At 35.1% G+C, this 22,586-nt stretch overlaps 1 protein-coding gene across 6 annotated transcripts in view; it reads right to left on the bottom strand.

Annotated features, from left to right (window-relative positions):
* Window positions 1–1,770: 1,770 nt before the first annotated feature.
* LOC124631542 (potassium voltage-gated channel subfamily KQT member 4) overlaps window positions 1,771–22,586 on the bottom strand; it is a 47,911-nt gene continuing 27,095 nt past the window's right edge. For 2 of the 6 annotated variants that reach the window (XM_047165993.1, XM_047166024.1), the window contains 7 exons: window positions 19,239–19,337; window positions 15,516–15,586; window positions 13,037–13,164; window positions 9,930–10,026; window positions 9,303–9,610; window positions 9,064–9,170; window positions 1,771–4,428 (listed from right to left, as the gene is read on the bottom strand). In XM_047165993.1, coding sequence (XP_047021949.1) covers window positions 4,193–4,428; window positions 9,064–9,170; window positions 9,303–9,610; window positions 9,930–10,026; window positions 13,037–13,164; window positions 15,516–15,586; window positions 19,239–19,337 — 1,046 coding nt within the window. In that variant the 3' untranslated portion in view covers window positions 1,771–4,192. Of the gene's footprint in view, window positions 4,429–8,573; window positions 8,658–9,063; window positions 9,171–9,302; window positions 9,611–9,929; window positions 10,027–13,036; window positions 13,165–14,310; window positions 14,439–15,515; window positions 15,587–19,238; window positions 19,338–22,586 lie in introns of all 6 variants that reach the window. The other 4 variants (XM_047166032.1, XM_047166003.1, XM_047166016.1 and 1 more) reach the window with 4 other exon arrangements.

Raw genomic sequence — 22,586 nt, 5'->3', positions numbered from 1 at the left:
CAGGTCGTATAACGGAACGTTTTTGTTATCAACAATAAAAAAAATAATAGAAAATAGAGAATAAAAATAGAATAAAAGTAAAAAAAGAAGTCAGTCAGATAACTATCTGAATGTTCCCAGACATTTTGTAAACAATATGTCCAGAAATCAGACTTTCTTGAACCAAGCCACTTAAAAGGCTTTTGGCATTTTAGCAATGGCTCAGTAACGTAGTTGTTACAACGCCGTCTATCACTTTGCTAGGAACTAGTATTTTTTAATTCTCAAAAAGGAAACCTCTAATTACCGCGTTACGCCTAGAAGTTCTAGGCTAGAAGTGTCTAGTCTAGTGAAGTATGGAGACAGTAGTCAGGAATATCAAATCGTAAACTGGGGCCCGATTCTCCTAAGTTAATCGTGTTAAAATCGAATAGATATCGAATTGCAATATGATCGCAATAGCAATTTTAACCATATCGGGCATTCTGCTACGAATATAAGACCGATCGTATTCCAACGACATTCGATTGGTTTGCGATTGGTCTGCTATTTTGGAGTTTTTGGTCTATACGGTAGTTTGCTCTACAATCATATTGCAATCGTAAATCATTTGCAGACAAAATGATTCATTATTGAATGACAAAAAAGGATAAAAACGTTTATTTCAAAGAAAAAATTGCGGAATGCCACATACGCTTCAATCGTAATCGAGTCGGGATTGGATCGCAGTCGAACGAGAATCGTATGTTGCTTAAGTAAAATTAGGAGAATCGGGCCCCTGGACTATGCGAACGCATGGAAAAAAAATCGAAACGAAAATGACAGGTTTTTTTCCGTTCTGAAAAAGTACCTAAGATTTGTTTTTGCGAGCTTTTGAAAACATTTTGTACGAAAAAAGAGCATTTCAGTTTCCGAATCTGAATTCTGATCGGAAATCCTAATTCAGAAACCGAATGTGTGCGGCCAGGCTTAATAATAATGACAGCTGTAAACAACTTTGTTCCTATGACAAAGGTAGGGTGTCCATATTTGGTGGCAAATATCAAACAAATAAGAAAATATGTTTTTATAATAAGAAAAACGAGCACTCGAAAGTCGGCCATACAATTTGAAAATGAAAGCGTTTTATTTTTTCAAATAAAAAAATTACAAGCGAAGTCGTGGTGGCCTAGTGGGCAAAGAACCAACCTCTCGAGTAAGAGGGCGCGGGTTCGATTCCAGGTCAGGCAAGTACCAATGCAACTTTTCTAAGTTTGTATGTACTTTCTAAATATACCTTAGACACCAATGACTGTGTTTCGGACGGCACGTTAAACTGTAGGTCCCGGCTGTCATTGAACATCCTTGGCAGTCGTTATGGGTAGTCAGAAGCCAGTAAGTCTGACACCAGTCTAATCAAGGGGTATCGGGTTGCCCGGGTAACTGGGTTGAGGAGGTCAGATAGGCAGTCGCTTCTTGTAAAGCACTGGTACTCAGCTGAATCCGGTTAGACTGGAAGCCGACCCCAACATAGGAAAAGGTTCGGAGGATGAGGAGGATGAAAAAAATTACAAGCGACTTGTGGGTCTTCACTGTTTGAGTCTTAAGTCAAAAACTGGCAATTTATTTACGTAAGAATTGGGGGCCTAAAATTAGGGCATCAAGTTGCCTTAATTCGGTATTGATCATAAGTAACCAAAATTGCTGCCTATTTAAGATTTTAGGGGGCCGTCTATAACTGCAACATGTGTAACTTCTGTGGAGCTTCATTTATTTGGGATATTCGGGGATGAACAACAAAGAAACTCAAAATAGGTCTGTGATTAATTTATTGTGCTGGCTGGTTGCTTTGCTACTGGGCGATTAAAACAATTCCATCTGTTTCGATAACTGTATTTGACAAGCAAGGGTTTATTTAGTATGTGCTTTAAGTCTAGATATGTTTGGGATTTAAGGTATGTATTATTAGGCCATAATCTGGCAATAGCATTCTCTGCCATTATGTGTCTATTACTGTAAAAATTCAAACAATACGTAAAAAGTATCGTGCTAATCAAATAACCTCCTGTGGGTACCTAATTAGTACCTAGGTAGGTGTAGTACCTATCTAATTAAATAGCTATTGGGCTGGATCCGATGTAGCATGTTTTTATGGGCTCTCAAAATGAGTAAACTGGAATTATGTATTGTAAAATTAAATACATACTTCTTACTTAAATTATTTAGTTTATGAGGTAATTAACTTAAAATTTGCAATTTTGAACGTTCACAGTAATATACAAATACATTATTTCATACAGTTACATTGCCAGTTTTGTCGTTATTTTGATTTAATATATACAGTGTAAATTGACTTAGGTAAGTTAGTAATTCATAAACATATCACAATTCATAGATCTAGCAGTTAGGCAATAGTAGGTCCCATTGTATGTACTATTTTACTGAACTGATGACTTCTCGCCTATGAATAAAATGTAAGTAAATACCTTGAATGTGTTTAGATTGTAATCCAATAATAATTATAATGTTAGTAAAACCGCACTTGTCAGACTGGAAATATTGTCCTTAATATATTATAATGGCCGATTATGACGATGTAGGAACACTCGCAAGTAGGGATTTGACCCATCTAATTCTGTGACTTTGGATGCTCTTAGCTCTTAATTTTAAGCGCACTCCATTGACTCCATATTGAATCGAATGTCAACTGTAGTGCGATAAAGCTTCTTTTAACGCGGCCTTTCTACTCGCCGCGTATGACATGCGGCAAATAATTAATTTTGAATAGTAAATAAGCGTTAAAAAGAATCGCAGCCTTTTGAAATTTCGAAAATAAGTTGTGAAATACATATACTTATTGCCACTATTTTAGTTTATATTAAACATACCTACTTAGGTACTTATCATTTTTTCAGTTATAGCTTATCGGTTTTAGTGCGACAGCAACATTACAAAATAGTAAATAATCACTTAATTTGTTATTTCAGAAGCGGAGTAGGTATTGAAGTCTCTTAAGAGACTTTTATGAGATGTTTGGTAACCAAAAGTAGGTAGTTACCTACTACTGACTTTAGGTTAATGTTCCTGGTTATTTATGTGAAATATATTGATAACGTTTAAGAACGGTTTACATGACAATTTCAGTCACAGAATTAGCTGAGAGTACCTGCAGACAGTTGTGAGACGTGCGCCATTCGTTATTCATGACGTTTTTTAATAAAGCATTTTACATATATATTCTTACTTATTTATTTTGATTCAGGCAATTATTTACCCTGCTTTTATTAAGAAACATGTTAAATTTTAAAATTGGTTCGAGAATAGAACTTTACTAATTAATTAAATGGGAACACAGAAATAGAAAGTAATTTGTTGATTCGATCTAAATGTTTGCCTACTTTTATGGTTAATACTGAAATAAATGTTTTGTAGTGGCCACTAACTATAGACTTGTTTATACGGCATGATGGAAAAACTGAATGTCTATCACAGCTTCTTTGTAATTATGTAATTATTTATAGTTATCTATTCTTTTATAAACAGTACAGTAATTTACACTACCTACATTATTTGCAAACGTTATAAACCTAGATGTTTCCATTTATAAAATGTCTAGTAGGTAGATATAAATTTTGATTTTAGGCATTTTATATTATCTAGCCTATCTATATTTTACTCAGGATTGTCGATTTATCCGGTTTTCGTTCACTGCGAATACTTTTACTAATTATTACTAGGTACAATAAAGATCTATAATAATTATTAAACAACTTATTACAAAAATATGTACAACTTAACAGTTATGGTACATTTTTATATAGTATTTTTCTATTTAAATTATTCGTAAATCTCATATCTTTTAAAGAAATAAATAATTAAACAATGTAAGCGTAACGATAAATATTACTTAGGTACGAACTCTGTCCAAGAGTCCTTGGTCTTTATACGTAAACGAGTGGAAGTGATTATCACAACATCATCTCGTTGTATATTTAATTTATTGGAGTTGCACAGGACATCTTACCAACTATCTACTCCTTTTACCTAAACTATGATTGCTCATTTTCTCATTACAAGCACCTATCAATAAGGAAATTATGTGAATGGACAGCGTTGTGCCATTTTAATATTGTGCGAACGTCGTAATAATTATTTACAATGAATGACGATGGGAACATGAATTTGGTGGAAAGCCATAGTATATTATTGGGTTGGATGAGGAGGAGACGTTGTCTCAGACGTCAGGTCGCAGGAGGTGTAGGTCGACAGCCACGTCTCGCCGCTGGTTGCGCATGACGCGGGGCTGGGACGCCTGAGCGGCGTCGCCGAGCAGCGCCGCGTCCTCGGCCAGGGAGTCTCCGGAGCCGTAGCCGCGCTCCTCGGCGGCGTCTCCTTCGCACCACGATGCAGACCCTGAGCTCACCGATCGAGGCTCAGTTTCCGCTCCCGCGGAGCAACTGGCGCAAACTTCTGCAATTATTTCTAATTTTCAATGTTTCTGGTTTAACCCGAACACAAATATACATATTGATCATTTTGGACCTGGGGAGTTTAATGACGGAACTCCCTCTCTTACAGAAATCGTTGAGACTTATTCGAATTTAGTAGATACACTATTATGGTGGGTCCATACGATACCTTCACACAGACTTTCATAGCATTTTATCTGCGTAACAAACTGGTTCATGCCAATGATAAGTCTACACAAACATCTCTTGTCATAATATTTCCACTCAGACTTTAGATTTTACTCAGATATTTGTACTAGCTTAAAGTCTGTATCGTGTGGACCCACCATTAGATAAGTAGGCACAGGTTTGTCAAGTAGAAAATAAAACTCGCGTTATACAGGTACTTCGATGAAGCTGAGCTACACTTTCTGTATCGTCTCGAGTTTGAATCCATGGCATAGGTTGGTTGTTATTTGTGCTATGAGCGTAGCTTTATGGTGTGTGTGACACAACTTTCTTAGCCAAACAGAAATATTTCACTTCTAGCACCAACATATTTCGCACAAATTATTTTAGAATATTTTTAGGTTTTACAAATGTAGTTAACGATAAGTGTCAAATATTTTGATGTTAGAAGTGTAAATACTCTGCTAATAGAAGAAAATACATAATAAAAATTATGTCAAAATGCAATTTGTATCCCAAAAATTATCAACTGTAGCGGGGAGTAGTAGATACATGTAGGTAGACTAAGAAGTCAATTGTTAGATATGTATTCGCGGTAATTACATATACCTCAAAGTAATTTTTGGAGTCTTTGTTTAATTCTGAAAGTTCTGTCAATTCAAATGTTTATAGAAAACATTTGAAGTGAAAGAACTTTCGGAGTTAAAGACATAAAAACGACTTTGTGATATAATTACCATTAGATTAGTGTCAATGTAAATATGTGTAAGTATTATATCGGGTGTGTCGTTCACAATCACATTAAATGAAAGGCGTTAATATACTGGTTAATATATGTCGATTAACACCAAGAAAAAAGAAAATTAGTAAAAATAAAAAAATGAATTTTTCAAACAAACTAAATAGAATAAAAATGTGCGAAAATTAGAACACCATATAAAAGTCAGTCATTACAAACAACTGAAATTCTCCCTTGAAAACTGACAGCTGTCAACCGATCAAAACATTGATATTACTAACTTTATCTCTGCTTTACACATGATGTTGTAAATTATAAAAACGAAAAATGACTCCTGTGGTTAAACCACTGAATGGATTAGGTTATTTTGTTTACAATTCGCCATAGGATTTAATGTGATTTTGAACGACACACCCGATATATTATGAAACCCAAGATGATGTAATTACCACAAATAAAAAGATCACACCTCATATTTGATGTAAACTAACTTTTAAACCAGCTCCAGTCGGAGCTTCAACCTAAGTGATCTGGCGGATTTTTCGCTGGATTTTTCCGAACATGGCCGTTCAATTTGTACTAGAGTTTTCGCGCCTATAAGCTTACGGCAAACCATTGACAATAGCCGGGAGAAAGGACGATGGGCGTTTTGGTACCCTGTCCAACAGTGTTGATTCTAGTACCATTGCGTAGGTCTTGGCAAGGCAAAAAATGTTTACTATGACGACTAGTTCCAAATCCTGGTCCATTTCGCGTGACATCGACTAATAGAATGTGTAATGTTCATAAATCATCAACGTAGATGTAGTTCTTAAATCCAACTGTATTGAATAAAAACTGGTAAAGTAACAAAAAAACAGGAATTTGGCCTTCTTAGAATGTTTGCCTACCGACTTCTTTAAAAAAAGACTGTGCAAACCTTTGCAGTTCACGCAGAACTAGCTTATGTATTTGATAAAAGTCTTTCAGTATTTACAATCAATTAAGGTTGTTAAGTCAGGAGACGATGTTAACATAGTACATATTACGACTTAATCTTGCTCCCCAAGAGGTGCAGAGGTAATGATGAATTTATTCTTCAAAAAAGATGAATAGAAATGTTTTGAACTTTTGTCAAATCAGATGACGATTGTGTTTCCGTAGTATGACTCCATAGACTATTACAAACTTTAGATTATAATAGAGTGTATCTCAAACAATGTAAGAAGTCTATTAACTGAGTTTAAAATTATTACACTGACGACATATTCCTCTTCATGAATTTGCATATATGGATGACATACTTGTTTCTATGTAGATTCAATTTTTATCGTTACTCGGATCGGACAGCTAATTGAGGCAAGCCCCATAGATTTTATTATTCTTCACGTAAATACCTTTCTAATGATATATCATACGTTACTGTTGGAGCGGGTACCAAATCTCATACAAAGTGCCCATTGTCCTTTGTCGTTACTTTACTTCGTTACTTTCAATAGTTTGTCTTCATATCTCATTGAATAAAAAAAAAACTGTTCAGAACACTTTTGTAAAGCATGTGTATAGGTACACTATTAGAACTTGAATGAATAGAAGTACCTACCAAATTTTTGCACTGAATTGATTTTAGTCACCGTTTATATTGAATTTGTACTATCAGAAAGATATGACAAAAATAACACCTATTGGTAATCTTTAATTTCCTTGCCTTTCAGTAATTTCGTTTTTCATATAAGTAATGACATATTTCTTAGTTGATTTCTGTACTAACCGTTTTCCCGCGGTTCCACCTGTGGCCCGTGAGAACCCGTAGCGAGATTAAATATAGCCGGACGGACAGGAAGTTACTCGAGAGGAGTGTAGCTTTCTAATTGTGAAATACTTTTTCAAATCGATCAAGTAATTTCGGAGCCTTTAGAGTACAAACAAACAAAAAAAATGTTTCCTCTTTATTATATGTATTATTTGAGCCCATGGGCATTATTTGTAGACTGGTGTCTTTTTATTTTATTAATTTAAAATTTTGTTAAAGTGTATTGTAGGTAAGTATAGTTTCTCAAAATTGTCCGTCAGTATAGATTAGCCAGTAGGTAGGTAATCTAAGTTTCCATTCGAACTTACTTTGGTTTGTCTTATGGCTTTCATCATTGAGGAATGATTGACAATTTCTATTACACATAAACATTTGAAACACATGTAATAACACGTATAAATTATACTTATTAGGTAATTTCTTGAAATTATTGCATCGCTATATCGATGGATAGAAAAGAAACTACGTAAATATACATAACAGACATGCTAAAGTTGCTAAAAGAAATTTATGAAAATAATGCTGTTTATAATGATCAAAAATTCTTACCACAGTTTATAAAGTAGGCTGGAATCTAGCGTGTAACTCTAATGTAGTAGTATCCGTATCCGAAGTCAATTTATTAAATCAATTTTTAATTATTGGAAATTAAGTATTGATTCCATTCGTTCACGACAAATCGAATACAATTGAAATCAAGTTTTTTTTTCACCCGAAACAACAGTTCACTGATTTCAGCCTAGTTTACATGGCATTGTTTTAAAGATTCAATTTCAAACATGCTACCAGTTTTAAGAATTACTTAGGTAGATCAATTGTGGCGCTTAGCGCTTACAATGCAGATACTCATTTAAAACTTGCTTCCTCTGGCAGTTTCACCCGCCTTCCGGATAAAATGTAGCAGGTAGTTAGTCATCCTCGATAAAAGGGCTAACTGACACTGACAGATTTTTACTAATTGATCGAGTAGTTACCTACTGAGATTAGCGCGATCAAGCAAGTCAACCAACAAACAAACCCTTCAGCTAAATAGGTACTTGGCTCCTGCGGTTTCACCCGCCCATGGGAAATACTAATTGAAACAAATAAACTTCCTACATACAGTAATATAGTATAGATTACATACTTAAAACTTGTTGCATGTTTGCTTTTAACTCTTGATAAAAAGTTATTTTTTTTCGATGGCATCTAGAATTATTAGTAAATAGTCATGTATTGAGTCAATATGTTGTTATCGTGTTGGTATATTGAACTAATTTTGATCAAACAGCAAATTAAAGTACATACATTAAAAAAGGATCAGATAAAGGTAAATCTACATCTACGACACGTTTATTAGTACATTCATGTGGTTGGAATAACTGTAGGCGGGTCTAGGAGGACACAGAGAGACACTAGTAAATGATAAACATTCCACACATCGATAGGGGTAGGGTGTAGAACTCACTCAGCCGGCGGCGGCCATTTACTATGGGGCTCTCCCATGTCGTCGGTCAGAGAGAGGTCGACGACGAATAATCTTCATAAGATGCTGCAATTTTGTAATATTCTCATATTTATACCTATGGCAACGACGTTTAATTGGTTAAGATGGCATTAGACTAGATTACAGCAATCGATTCACACGACTCTACTTTGCAGGTAATGTGGTGATAGTTAAAGTGGGGGTAAGGTTTGATAAGTCATACCTATCACAGCGTGCAGTGAAAAAAGTAGATATTGATTAGAGTTAAGTAGACTTTGCAAGGTAACTTTTGGAGAACAAGAAGGAAATTTACAGGTCAAATTTACAGGTAAATCAAGTCTGTCTGACCGTTTAAACTCTAAACAATTTCTACAAATGCAACGATTTGTGACTATTCACGAATTGTTATGTGGGTTATGACTGTTGGTACTTATGTACATGTGTGTGGGCATACATCGTGCCCGATACCGACCTGAGCTGTCGGTAACAAGTCGGGGAGGCGTGACCTCGCGGTCCGGCACTACGATAACTACTTCGTCGTCCCTGGGGGAATCACCGTTGCGACTTGAACTTGCTGTCCTGTAATTATTTATTATTCAGCTGAGTATGCATCTACACTTCAGTGTGACTGACAATGATGGTAGGTATCTACTAGGTAGATATTAACGTGGCATAAAAAAAATAACGTCTAACAGTAAAATCACTGCTTACTTTACGATAACTTTTTTTTTCATGAATCTGCTACCGAGGTCTGAATATCCTCGGTTCATGGGACGTTTGTAGGGCACGAGCGGCGCGGCGACAGGCGCGGGCGGCTCGAAGGTGCGCGACACCGGGGAGTTGGGCTCGGAGCACTGCTTCTCCGTGAGCGCCGGCCGGTGCCGCGCCAGCAGCCCTCCCTCTCCTGAGGGGCCACCTTCTCCTCCGTTGGCACTACTACCTCCTAGCCTTCGTGACGCTCCTCTATCTTCCTTATACATTTCTAATAAATGATCCAACTTACTTTCTATATCATCTACCTGAAACAAATATATAAACCATATAAACGGATATTATTACATACAAGCGCCTGGTTGACATTTCCCGTGACCCAAAGGCTGGCTTGTTTTTGCCAAACGATTACCTAAACAGGCTATTCAACGTGACATTCCCGCCAGCCTATTGGGTACTCTAAAGGGTGACAGCAAAGCGAGATGAGGACCAAATTTATGACGTCCTGTATAAAACTAAGAATTTTCTCGTTTTAATCTAAAATATATTTAGATTTATAATAACCTTTGAATATGCAAATAATGGATGTTTAGCATGTAAGGCGTACATAGTGGGCATAAAACTTACTTGTCTTTCAATTTTAACTACTCTGGAAGCTAGGCTGATTTTTGATGCGTAGACATCTTTAGCTTTAGATCCTTGTTTTCCAAGTATTTGGTCTAACCTGTAGGTGAGTTAAAAATATAAAAATACATATTATATAACGAACATTTTATTTTGCATATCTATGTGTGAAGGTGCCATGGTTGTGAGAATATTTCCAATGTGCATGGAATAGCAGAACTAAGGAACAGCCAATAAAAACGTTAGCATTTATAAAACAATAGCTTTTACCCAAAGTTGTTTTTTAGGGCTGGTAAATAAAATATTATGTAATCATCTTTTGTCTACAAATACATTGCACAAAAATATCAGAAAAAGGAGGTATACTATGATACCTAATTTTAAAATTAATTCTAGATGATAATGAAAGGTCCAACTCATTTTAAGGACGCACGACTACGAAAGGTAACTAGGTGCCTATTAAAATATTTATTAATTTATTGAAAAGAAAAAGCCTGAGGTTGTAATTGATTAAGTGTATAGGCATGGAAAGTAAATCATTATCATCGCCTCGTGTAACAAAGCTTTAAGTACTAGACAAAAGCATAAAAATAAGTAAGAAAAATAATTAAATAGTAAGAAAAATAAGTAGTGTTTTTATAAGCAAAGCCAGTAAGCCCGAGATTCGCTAGTACCTAAGTACGCTTTTGACATAATGGCCACGTGTTGCCAATATATTATGTTAATTATTTTTAGGAAGCTTGAAACTATTTCAGGGCTTGCGTAATTTAGTAAATATCGTTTAAGGTGTACTTATTATATTTTCAAATGATTCAATAAGTCAGCATAATGATGGAAATGCATTAAGCGTGTGTATGATACGCAATAGGATTTTAAGGCGTGGACAGCTGAAATTGGATAATAAAAATTCCTAACTGGCAACTAAACTATAAAGGTAGGTATTATATGGTAAGGTATCTCTGCGAAGGTTATGATGATACGTTAAAGAGCAAAAGCGATACAAAATTTTGCCCAAGTGATTCTTTTTTATCTAAACATTTTAACAATTATCTATTCATTTAGGATTTAGGATAGCAAATTTTCCTCCTAAATCCAGTTAGGTACCTAAGTAACCCAATACCCTTTGGCAAGATTGTATGACAGAATTTTTGGGTAACTGGTAACGACTTCAAAGATGCTCCAATAACTGCTGAGACCCCCTGCATTCCGAAACTCGGAAGAACTCTTCGTTATAATCGATCGATCCCTGTGGCTATTGCTTAGCTACGAGCTCCTTCTTGTTTTATAGTTTAACTTTAGATTAAGTTTTTTAGTATAAACTTTAAGTTAAGTGTATTGTGCAGGTACACCTGGACTTAGGGGACTTAGTTAAAAAAATTATACCTACCCATAGATACGAGACTCTGTTGGCGTCCTTATTGACAGACTGCAAACAACTTTCAACAATCTTTGTATCGCTCATATTTTTAAATGCAGTTGTCGGGGTCCGAACTCGCTCCGCTATGCACTCGGATAGTCGCGTATTGTAACGAGAACTGAGACTTAATTTGCTTAATGAGGTTTCAAGGTGGATGTTTTGGTGGCATGCAAACGTGCGCGGTTCGTAGAAGGCGGGAAGATTTGCTGGCAGCAAAATGCCTACTTGAAAATGTCTAGTAAGGTTCTATAAGTATAAAGAAGAAAACATACACATGCACAAAAATCATTGTCTAATCTTCTTAACATGCATAATATTCGAATGAGTGATCGTCGGGTTTTGATCCTGAAAGAGATCTGTGAAGGTTATCTTTATTTGGTAATTTGGCAGGTTCACTATTTAGCATGCAATTTAATTGTTAGCTAAACGTACACCCGGCTCTTTGTGTTAATATTTTTTATTTAAATAAATGATTTTCAATGTACTTCTTTTCAGGCACATACCTACAACATGAGTTTCAGTATTGGGGAAACTGGCGTCAAGACAACAAAATAATTCTACTATGGTAATGAAATAGTGAATCTCTATTTACCTATACCTAATATTTTAAAACCTTTTAGGTTTAGTTTATCAAAATAATAAAACCTGGTAGGTACGTATAAGTTGATATAATGTTAAACAATCAAAAACAAGAGATCTATCTATCCTGTAACATTTGTAATAGGTATTGTCGAATCCATTCTTGTTTTCCTAAGCGTAGAAGATTCATTAACTAAAGACTACGTCTAAACCTACCTACCTACATCCTAAATACAATATCGGTTTAAACCCAATAAAGTGATTATTACTACTTAAACAAAATACTTATTACTACATACACTAACTAACATTAAGATTAAAATTACAAAAGGTTGTATTTAAACACTTAAAATCAATAAATCTGCTTTAAAGTGTATTATAGGGGGGACCATCTAATTGAACATAAAGAGGATCTACTTACAAACAACATGTTACACAAGAATATAATTACACAATGCAGATACATTAAACACACATTATCACAGATTAAAATGTATGAACCAACCAGGGCACCCAAAAAGTTTTGCTCTAACCATCTAACATACGATATTTAACGATAAATCATCACATGACATCCAATTTAATTCAATCGTATAGTGGCTGATTTCACTCACTCTTTGGTATTATTTTAAACCAGATTTTATTTTTATAACTAGAGTAAGTACTTTCTTAGAAATCAATTGTGTTAAATACGCAAAATATTGGATACTGCGTTATGAAAAGCAGTTAAAAGTTCGTAAAAAAATCGTATGAAAGTGCCTGTTTCGTTTAATGCACCTTTTCATGTCGAAATGTAACTTTGTTAAGTGAAATTAAACAGTTAGAAATAAGGTAAGTACATTGAATGGAACAAAGCTCTATGAGTGCCTCGTTTATGTGGTTTAATAACGTTAATCACCCTTCCTCCTTGTCGTGGATATAGTAGTTAAATTTATGGCTTACCTACCTACATGGGGTGGATAGTAATGTTAGTTGGTGAGAAATGTCGTTGGTAGTGGGAGAGCCGCTGGCGTTCGGTCTAGTTTAGCGAGTGGCTGTACAAGTAGGCGAGCTCTGGATGACAGTGAGTGAAGCGGCGGCAGTAGCCGACGACAGTGCGAGTCGCTCGTCTCACCTGTACTGCAGGTTCTTGGTTCTGTTTAGCAGGTCCGCATGTCCCGACGAATATTGCTCTATTACATCTTTCACGTCGTACGGTTTCAATGCTTCTCTAAATCTCTTGCGTGCGACAAAATACTTGAGCTACACCAAAATAAAACACATCCTGATGGCCAAATTTGCAAAGTTTATATAAATTAAAATGGTAAGTTATGAGCTCATTTTTGATACGTAGTGAAATTAAGAATATATCATAGTGTCCTAATATTTGTATTGCATGATATTCTAGCATATAATATTGAGTATGTAATTGCAGTAGGATTCGAGAATAACATGATACAAAGATAAACGTGTTTTTTTGTATGTAATTTACATGAACGATAATAAACAATACATGTATATTTTTATTTGATAGGAGGTTCCTGCGTAGTATATTTATTATAATATCGAATCGATGAGGATTAATAGAACTATACCTACCATATTACCCCCATATTTGATAAAAATCATATAGGCTATCATGCAGTAGGTATTTTTACCGGGCAACTATCTGTTAATTAAAGCTACTTCTTGATTACACATGTTAAATCTTTAGTTTGGGCACTAACTTCGTATGGTCACTGAAAATTTCGTTGAAGTTGGGCAAAACGGAACCGGTGTAGATTAGGTCATAAACTAGGTATCAGGCATCTAGACTAAGAGGCAGGGAGCAGTTTTCATTTGAAGTTTTCAGTGTAGAGACCGCTTCAAAATCGCTAATTTTAAATATTCATATTATAAGTATGCCTCTGGTCACTTCCGCGTGAAAGCAATATAATAAAAAACAATACTAATTAAGAAGGGAGTAGAACTATAATCTAGTGTTGTATTTCTTATTTATATATTTTTATTGCTTAGAATAGTGATGACTAAGCCTTAGCTGAAATCTGATCTGGCAACAAATATCTTCATTACATCTTGATATGTAATAAATTCTGGAACATAATAAATACTATAATATATCACTCAAACGAATAACATACAATGCGAATATGTGTTCGATGTGGTATGAAAAGAGGTTTTAGCGATTTCGAGGCAGCCAATGTACTGTAGTTATGCGTTATGTATATAGCGTTGCACACACTAACTACGGAAGTAGTATAAAGGTATTAAGTTCAATGGCAACTTTGACTACGAAGATTACAAGACACAGTCGGTTCACAGTCCAGACGGAAAGTATAGTAGGTAGGAGGTATGTAGAAAGTAAATGGTAGTGCATGGTGTAGATGGGTTTGCAGGTAGCTGCAGTACCTAGTCTGGACGTTTTTCACGCGGCCCAGCAGGTCCACGTGGCCCGCAGAATACTGTTCAATTACGTCCTTGACGTCGTAAGGCTTTAGCGCTTCTTTAAACTTACGTCGGGCCACAAAATACTTCATCTGTCAGAATTTCACAAGTCAGTAAGTTACGAATTGATATTTATCACAAAGCTAACATAAAGTTCCGGAATTATTCTCGGATTGCAATTAAACTTTTGCGCTCTAATGATCATGTTAAATCCAAGATGTCGTCATTAAGTGTTCATTAAATATTCACGTTTAAATGTCTCGAGTATGTACTACTTAGTAGGTACGTATTTTAGGTAAATCTAACGGTAGGACTTGCAGTAAAGTATGAACTTAGAAACTGGTACACATTCTAAATTCTTTTGATTGCCATCCTTCTTTATTTATACATGGTAGTAATGTCATTCGTATAATGTACATACTTTGCACAGTGATATAGCAATAATATTCTTATTAAAAAAAAAACAAGTATATAAAATCGACTTTGGAAAAACTATGTACTTATGTATTGGGTGAAGCAAATGTTATCCGTTCTGTAAGCGTAAATAATTATACTCCCTCATCGAAGAATTTAAAATAAACCTGCATTTCTTTTCTGACAGATGATTGGAAGACTCAAATCACTAAAACTTTAAAAGCTGCGGAACTATTTTCATAACTTCAATCGCCAGCTTTTTTTATTCGTCATTGTTTTTTTAAAGATTTCTCATCGAAACAACTTGTCTTGTACGTACCAATGTAAGGTAAGATGAATATTTAATCATAATTTGCCCTTGTCATACAGATGTTTACGGGATCCGATGTTTGAATTTAGATTTTTTACCCAGCCATGATGCCATTAGTTTCATACGAACGTCAAAAGGGGAAAAGTTGACGACTTAAAAAAAAGACAGTGTATAATTTTAGATTGTTGAGAGCCATTGTATAGTTATTTTCTGCAGAGCCAGAAATCAAGGCCTTGAACTAAAACTCTAATGTTATTAAAAATAGTCTCCGATTTGTTCGACTCTACGTTAATTTGCGAATGGATTTGTGGCTATAAACGTGTAATGGCAACACGCTCGAAATGTGGTTTAGAAGTATACTAGATTTTCTAGTTCAATTAATTCTCCACAAGCTAACGCTCTATGTAAGTTTACAAGATATAGAGAGCGGCAGACAGTTACGTACCTTTCTTATAAATCGTATGGCAGCTTTGTGGCGTGACGTCAACGTCACGCAGCGCGGCTCGTCCTCCTCATCTGTACCAAGAGCTCAGTGTTAGATAAATTAACATAATATAATGTTGGTACCTATATAACACTAAATGTTGTGACTGCCATTAAAAGCGAGCTTGTGTTGACGGCGACCTGTCGTGAAATCATTATTTATGCTTATTCAAAACATGACATCTTTGGATTTTGTTTTAAATAACCATATCTTTACGTGGCCAGCGAATATCGTAGATATATTAATTGATTTGTTTTAGTAGGTACATATACCTAGGTTTACTGTAACTAATGGAATACAAAACAATTAATATTGTATTTAGTTCTTGTTTTCAATATACACAACATCAAAAGCTGTACCTTAATTATAATTAGTTGGAAAACGGGTACCCAATTAATTGACTAGCGACGCTGTATGTTTCTCGCAACATCAGAGAAGTAAATTGGTGAACCGTATTATTTGCCACACGCTATATGAATATGTTTATATACTTGGGTGGCCAGTCGATCTCAACGCGGTTTACAGCTGATACTGAACTTCAGAAATAACACTCAAATTTTAGCACACGTTTCATGTTTCGGATAGATCAATATACTCAATTCTTTTCAGGGGAATCATTTTTTGGGCTGCTTTTCCGACTGATTTATTCACTATTATAAGGATGTGAATAGACACATACGTAGCTTAACATTACGAAATATTAGAGATTAAAGATAAATTCTTAACTTTGTAGATTCTTAATTCCAATTTTTACTCTTTCAAACTAATAAGTATGTACTTTGAATTTTTCGAAAAGACATAGGTACATAAAATACGAGTAAGATGTACGGTAAAGGCAAATAGGTAGCGGCTATACTGAAAAGCAAACTTAAATATTTAAGTTGATGCCAGCTGTCATAAAAACGAAGCCATCCCAAGCCATTCCCTCCTACAATCAAGAAGGAAATCAATTGTTAAACCGGAGAATACCGTGTACTTAGGTGTGTGCTCTTAACAACAGCCTCTGAAACTCTGTTGTAGGTACTGAGTGTTATACAATTTGTATTAGGTTACCATTACACAATTAAACTGTATGGGGAAGTAAATGTATGTGTCTATCTCTAGTTATATGTTGTCAGACAAGCCGCGCATTGAGGGTGGTGATTACAAAAGACTATTAAATACCCAATTGTTGTACAGTCACCAAATATAGATAGTTGTTTTTTTTTATTATTTATTATTTCAAATTAAACTTGAAATGGAATCAATTGAAATAATACGGATACCTTATGCACATTATGTTTAAGTTCATTGTTTAAAACGTTCTTCTTCATTTACTTAAATAAATCAATATTTTATGCTGCTAGATATAAAGTGTATCTATTAACAAAACGACATGAGGATAATCAAATAGAAGGGTACTGTTTTTTTCTTTTCAGGTACAACCTAAATATACTTAAATCAATCTTCGTCATTTGTCAAGGGACATGCTAGTTATCGTAATGGTAAAAGTAATTTGTCCCTGCTGAAAATATATGCTTTTAAGGCAAACTACATGATGTAATGGATGAGATTCTTATTGATACAGATACCACAACAATATATTATAAAAAAACTAGACCACCTTAAAATAAAATATTGCGGAACGAAAATTAAAGGGAAAAATAGCATCATCGTAGTCTATCGTAGTCGATATAGTAGCCGATCATACTCGTGCGTATGGGTCCACCACTGATAGTATTCCACCAATGTGTTATAACAGTGTGTTTATACTATCCTGACAAGTAAATAAATAACATTATTAATGTATAGCTTAATATAAAATAGGTATATATGCGGGGTTTACTCAATAACGTGCTCTGGTTACTGAACTAGGGCAAATTGTACGTAGGAGTTAGGAGCAAACAAACTTCTTTAATGTAAATATATTGATGAGTATAGTGATGAAGAAAATATATTGGATAAGGAAATGTTATGACACACGGATTACATAAAAGTCGTCAAGCGAAAATGTTACTCACAGAGACCGAAAGGATTTAGCTTTGAAAAAACGAGGAACTCTTCCCTTGTCGAGAAAGCCGAAAGCCCTTGAGCATAGCTTATCCCACGTCCAACTATATACCTATATATACGTCCGTGTACCCAAATAATTCAATCTTCGTGCAAGAATTATGAGTACAAATAGTTTAGATCCTTCTGTACAAGTTATTTCTTACAAAATAAAGGGGTAGCTACTTATTTATGGGCGCTAGCAGTCCAGATCTCAAGACATACCGAAGAAACAGTCGTAACGTAAAGGTTTTTCTTTTAATATCATTTAATTGTTCTGAAATTATTTAAGATAATGCAGCTAATTGCAAGAACAATATTTGAGTACCTACTAGAAACTAAATCTCGAAGAGTAAAAATCTTTTCATAAAAATATTTCGATTTCTATTATTTGACTATGACATGATCATCTACTGTTCAAAATAAAAAGATTTGTTTAGATTTTCTTAGGACTTCGTTTTCGTCATTTTGTTATACACACATATAAACAAGTAGGGTTATAGGGGCACGACGGCCGCGGAGATTAATGTGATACAGATAAAAGGATATTTTATTTGTTTGGCTATTCCAGTAACGAACACAGCAAAGCAAAAATGGGTTAATGTAATCAACGAGTGAAGGTTTCGCCGCAAACACGAATTATTATTTACTAGCTTCCGGCCGCGGTTTCACCCGCGTTTCCACGGAACTATTTCCCGTAGATGGATAAAAAGGAGGTTTTATGTTATTTCGGTATTAAGCTGTTTTACTGCCAAATTTTACAGAATCCGTCGAGTTGTTTTAGCGTGGAAGAGTAACAAACATTCCCAGATACTCACGTAGGTACATACATCCATACATTTTTACAAACTTTTGCATTAATATATAATTAATATTAAAAGTTTTACAGGGAGGGAACAAAAGATGTAGGTATAAGATTAGTGGGTACAGATTGTTTGTTGCGGAGGTTAATGGTTGTTAATGTTCACGTTCACAGTCCACACATTGCATTTCCATATTGTAGCATGCGTTAATGTGCCGAGGAAGATCTTTTAACCATGCTGCAGGTACAAACATTTATAATATACATTGTATACAACTTTACACGTAGTCTTTAAACATCAATACAGTTAATCTATAGGACACATTTACAACATTTCATACAAAACATGATACATAAATAAATTCGCATAAAATGTTGTTGCGATGCAATCAGCTACAGAACTACTAGTTATGAGTTAAAACATTAATGGACGTTATTGCGTATGTATAATACGTAGGTATGTATACACTTTACTGGAATAGGTGCATCTGAATCCACATTACTAACACACACCGATGCATAGTTTCCAATAGCACGATGCGATGTCTATATAATTTATAAAAAGCACGTGTCATGAGCTTTTATTAGATTATACTTTCATACAGATTAATGGTCTAATCATCTAAGTGGAAACTTTAGTGAAACATTACGCAATATTCTAGGTGTCGAAAAGTAGTGAATGTGTTCCAAATATACACAATCTCGTCAAACCACATAAACTACATCTGTACATACTCCTAGTGAAGAAATGTTACACTACTCGAAAGCGACAGGAAGAGCACTTGAACAGACGAACAGTTTTGTCTAATACGAAATACAGCTATTTGAAGGTATCTGTTGCGTCCACGTCTTACCATCAGAGTTTTTCTTGGAGAGTGGTGTCTCGGCCACCGAGTCCTCGCTGTGCGCCGGGTGCACGGGCGGCGCGCGCGCCGGTCGGCCTGCCGTCGCGCCTGCCGACCCACACATACGCTCACTTCAACACTGCACCCACTCCAGCGCATCTACCTCGACTAGCTGGCATGCTCGACCCTATCCTACCCGCACACGATGCTACCCAATACCAAGCTCTCAAGGTCCAATTTCATATAATATGTAGGTGTAGCACCATCACGTCATCGATTGTAATCAGGGGATCTACATCAAGTATGCGTACATTTTATAACGTGAGTCAAGGTAGGTACCTACATTATCCGCCTGTCTGCCTGCTGAGTGTCTTCTATAATGTTAAACTGTTACTTGGGCAGTTATTGAACGGCTTTACATAGTACCTAATAATATATTACCTATGTGTAACATACCCTACATATCGATACATTTTCTAATAACTGTCACAAAATGGAAAACTTCGATTTTAATCTAAGCTAGATAGTTTTTGAACGTTATGTATTTTCAGTATGAATAAATTACACCTTATTGTTATTTGGTAACAAATTCGTTCCCTTTCTACTATTTAATTTAATTCCTATAAATATACCGTAAAATGAAATTTCCGCAACGTGTAGCTTATGTCAAATAGGGTTTGCCTTTCATCTTGACTCATATTACAGGGTGGAAAATGTTTCGGGCGGGGAATCCTTTTATTCTTTGAAGATGAACCTTGTCATTAGTATCGAACACAAGTGTAACAAGACTGTGGCAACGTAGGTAACAGTTATACTCGTAAATATACAGTTAACTTGTGTCAATGTTGCCTTACTCCGAATCAATAACTAATAGAAGTGAGTTGAAGGGGAGTTCTTGCCTAACAAATTTCGTAATTCTTAAGGCTGCATCAAAGAAACACCTAAATAATGAGGTCAATGCAGCGGTTGCCATTTAATGTCTCGGGCAAACTATTGATCCATTCTTCGTCTCTTTCTGACTAATGTGCAAACGCTTTATGAATGTAGCTCATTGTACTTGAATAATAAGTATGCGGAAGCATTCCAAATCACAAAAAAAATATGCCATATTTATACGAAATACTCGTTTATGTTGTGCACATGTTTGCGGTGCGGAACCCGCTATTCTTGACCGTCATGAAAAGGTCACTTCACACTCTCGCTACTTTCAACGTATTTCTCTTAAAATGATTAATTAAAGAAGTATAACGTGTTTGAAAAGTGGTATGTTTGTAAGTAATGGCCTTATCTGAATCATCCTCAGATACGTAAATAAGATCCACAAATTCAACTATGAGTAAGTAAAACAAAGTATTTCTGAAAGTGTAGGGGGAATGGAAATACAGAAAGTGACTGTTTTTATGACAGCAAAAGTTGTTTACTTACACTCAAGGCGTTTCATGTTTTTGTGATCACCGAATGGCCACTAGGGGTTGGTTATCTTAGTTTTATTACGAATTAACTTGCCAAGTAACTAAAATACGTCACAGTCTTTTAGTTGTTGACGTCGTTCAAAGTGAAGCATTACTTGACGATTCAAGTTTTTATTACCTATAGACAACCATTAGGATTTAAAAAATCACGATAAATAAAATGAACAATCTCAAGTTACCCATAATACAAGACGTCGTAGCACCGATAAATTGATAAGTTTAGTAAGACCTAAATAGGTCTATTAAGATGTCTCTAGATCTCCTCTTTAGATCAAGCCATCTCGGTAATGAAGTAAATAGAAAATAAGTATTTCTATAAAATTAATAATCCTAAAAAATAATTTATCTAGTTGTTATTGCCAGTTTGCCGACTTGTTTGATTTTGCAGATGAATTTCAAAGATAGACACACTATCAAAATTGCAATGTTTCTATTTTAATTGTTTATATTGATTTATTATTTATAGGTAGGACTCTATTGTTAATATCAGTAATGGTGAACGTCATCTGTCAGATTCGATAGATTCACGAGGTTCCATTAGATTTCATGTAAAGAATTCTATAGCTTTTTTCGGCTTGTTTAGATGTGTGCACAATGATGGCTGAAAACAATTAACGAGTGTTCAATAATATATCTCCCCCTAAATAAAATTGCACGCCATGAGCTTAATCGCGTGAGTTTATATGATTATAATTTCTTAAAATACTAATTCATTACCGTCTAGCCACGCCTACTTGAATTAACATTATTTTAACTTTCCTATAATTAGATTATTTTTTAAAAAGGTACATGTAACTCACAAATCCAATGTTCAATATAAGAATAAACAGCCAGCTAAATGAACAGAAGGTTTTTTTTGTATCAATCTCGACTGAGACAGGCGGGAGTACAAAAAGTAGTCTGAAGCATGCCTACGTACGTTATATAACCTTTATAATATAATATTTTGAAATCATCATCACCCACATATAGAATATCGTGATGATAAATACCTATAAATATTTTACAGAATTCCTATGAACTATCTGGCATGCATAATAAAAAATGCAAAGCAGTGTAAATACTTAGTTATTATTTATTTAAAATACGTAACCGAACTTAAAATTACAAGCTTTTAAGGAAGCCATTCCAGTAACATGAGGTCGCTTGTATAATCTGGAAATTCATTGTGTGAACCGCGATCTATGATGCTAAATGAACGCAAGTCTTGCAGTCGGTATAAATAATTAACATTTCATATTTTCATCACTCTAACTTTAGCAGTTCAAATACGCGGAAGCAATTGTTTTTTAGAAGCCACTTCGTCAGATGTAGGTATATAAAGCTTCTGATTGCGATACAAGTACAAGTAGGTACTGTAAAGTTTTCGAAGCAATATTTGAATCTACGCGGGTGCATTTTTATTTCAAAAAAAGTGAAAAATAATAGAAAGAAGTAGAAGGTAAGTAGGATGTCAGCAATCGTGTCTGGAGCTAAGAGACGTAGCCATTATCGCCGGAAGGTTGACATTTTGTCCTGGCTGAAAGCTACGTCAACATGTTCGCTTTTCGTGTATTCACATATTTCTGGAAAGTATTTTCTAATAAGAATCAACAAGAAACGCAGCGGAAGTTTATCGACTGTAATATTGTCATGCCATAGTGCCGTCTAAAATATTTATAACAGAACCTTTAAAGCAGCTTTTCCAACAATGTAGTAGACAACACGCACGGTCCCCTCCCGACGTATGATTATCTACGGAACAGGGCAATAAATGACATCACACTCCATTCCACTAAACTCTTCACATGTCACACACACTGCACAACACTGCGCTAATTAAAATGGCGCGTCAATCTACAGAGTGTTGATGAATATTTGTCCTTTTTGTTGTGTTAGCAATTGA

Source organism: Helicoverpa zea, chromosome 1 (assembly GCF_022581195.2).
Source record: "Helicoverpa zea isolate HzStark_Cry1AcR chromosome 1, ilHelZeax1.1, whole genome shotgun sequence".
Taxonomy (NCBI): Eukaryota; Metazoa; Arthropoda; class Insecta; order Lepidoptera; family Noctuidae; genus Helicoverpa; species Helicoverpa zea.
Note: the sequence above shows the minus strand (reverse complement) of the source record. Positions and strands in the feature narration are given on the sequence as shown.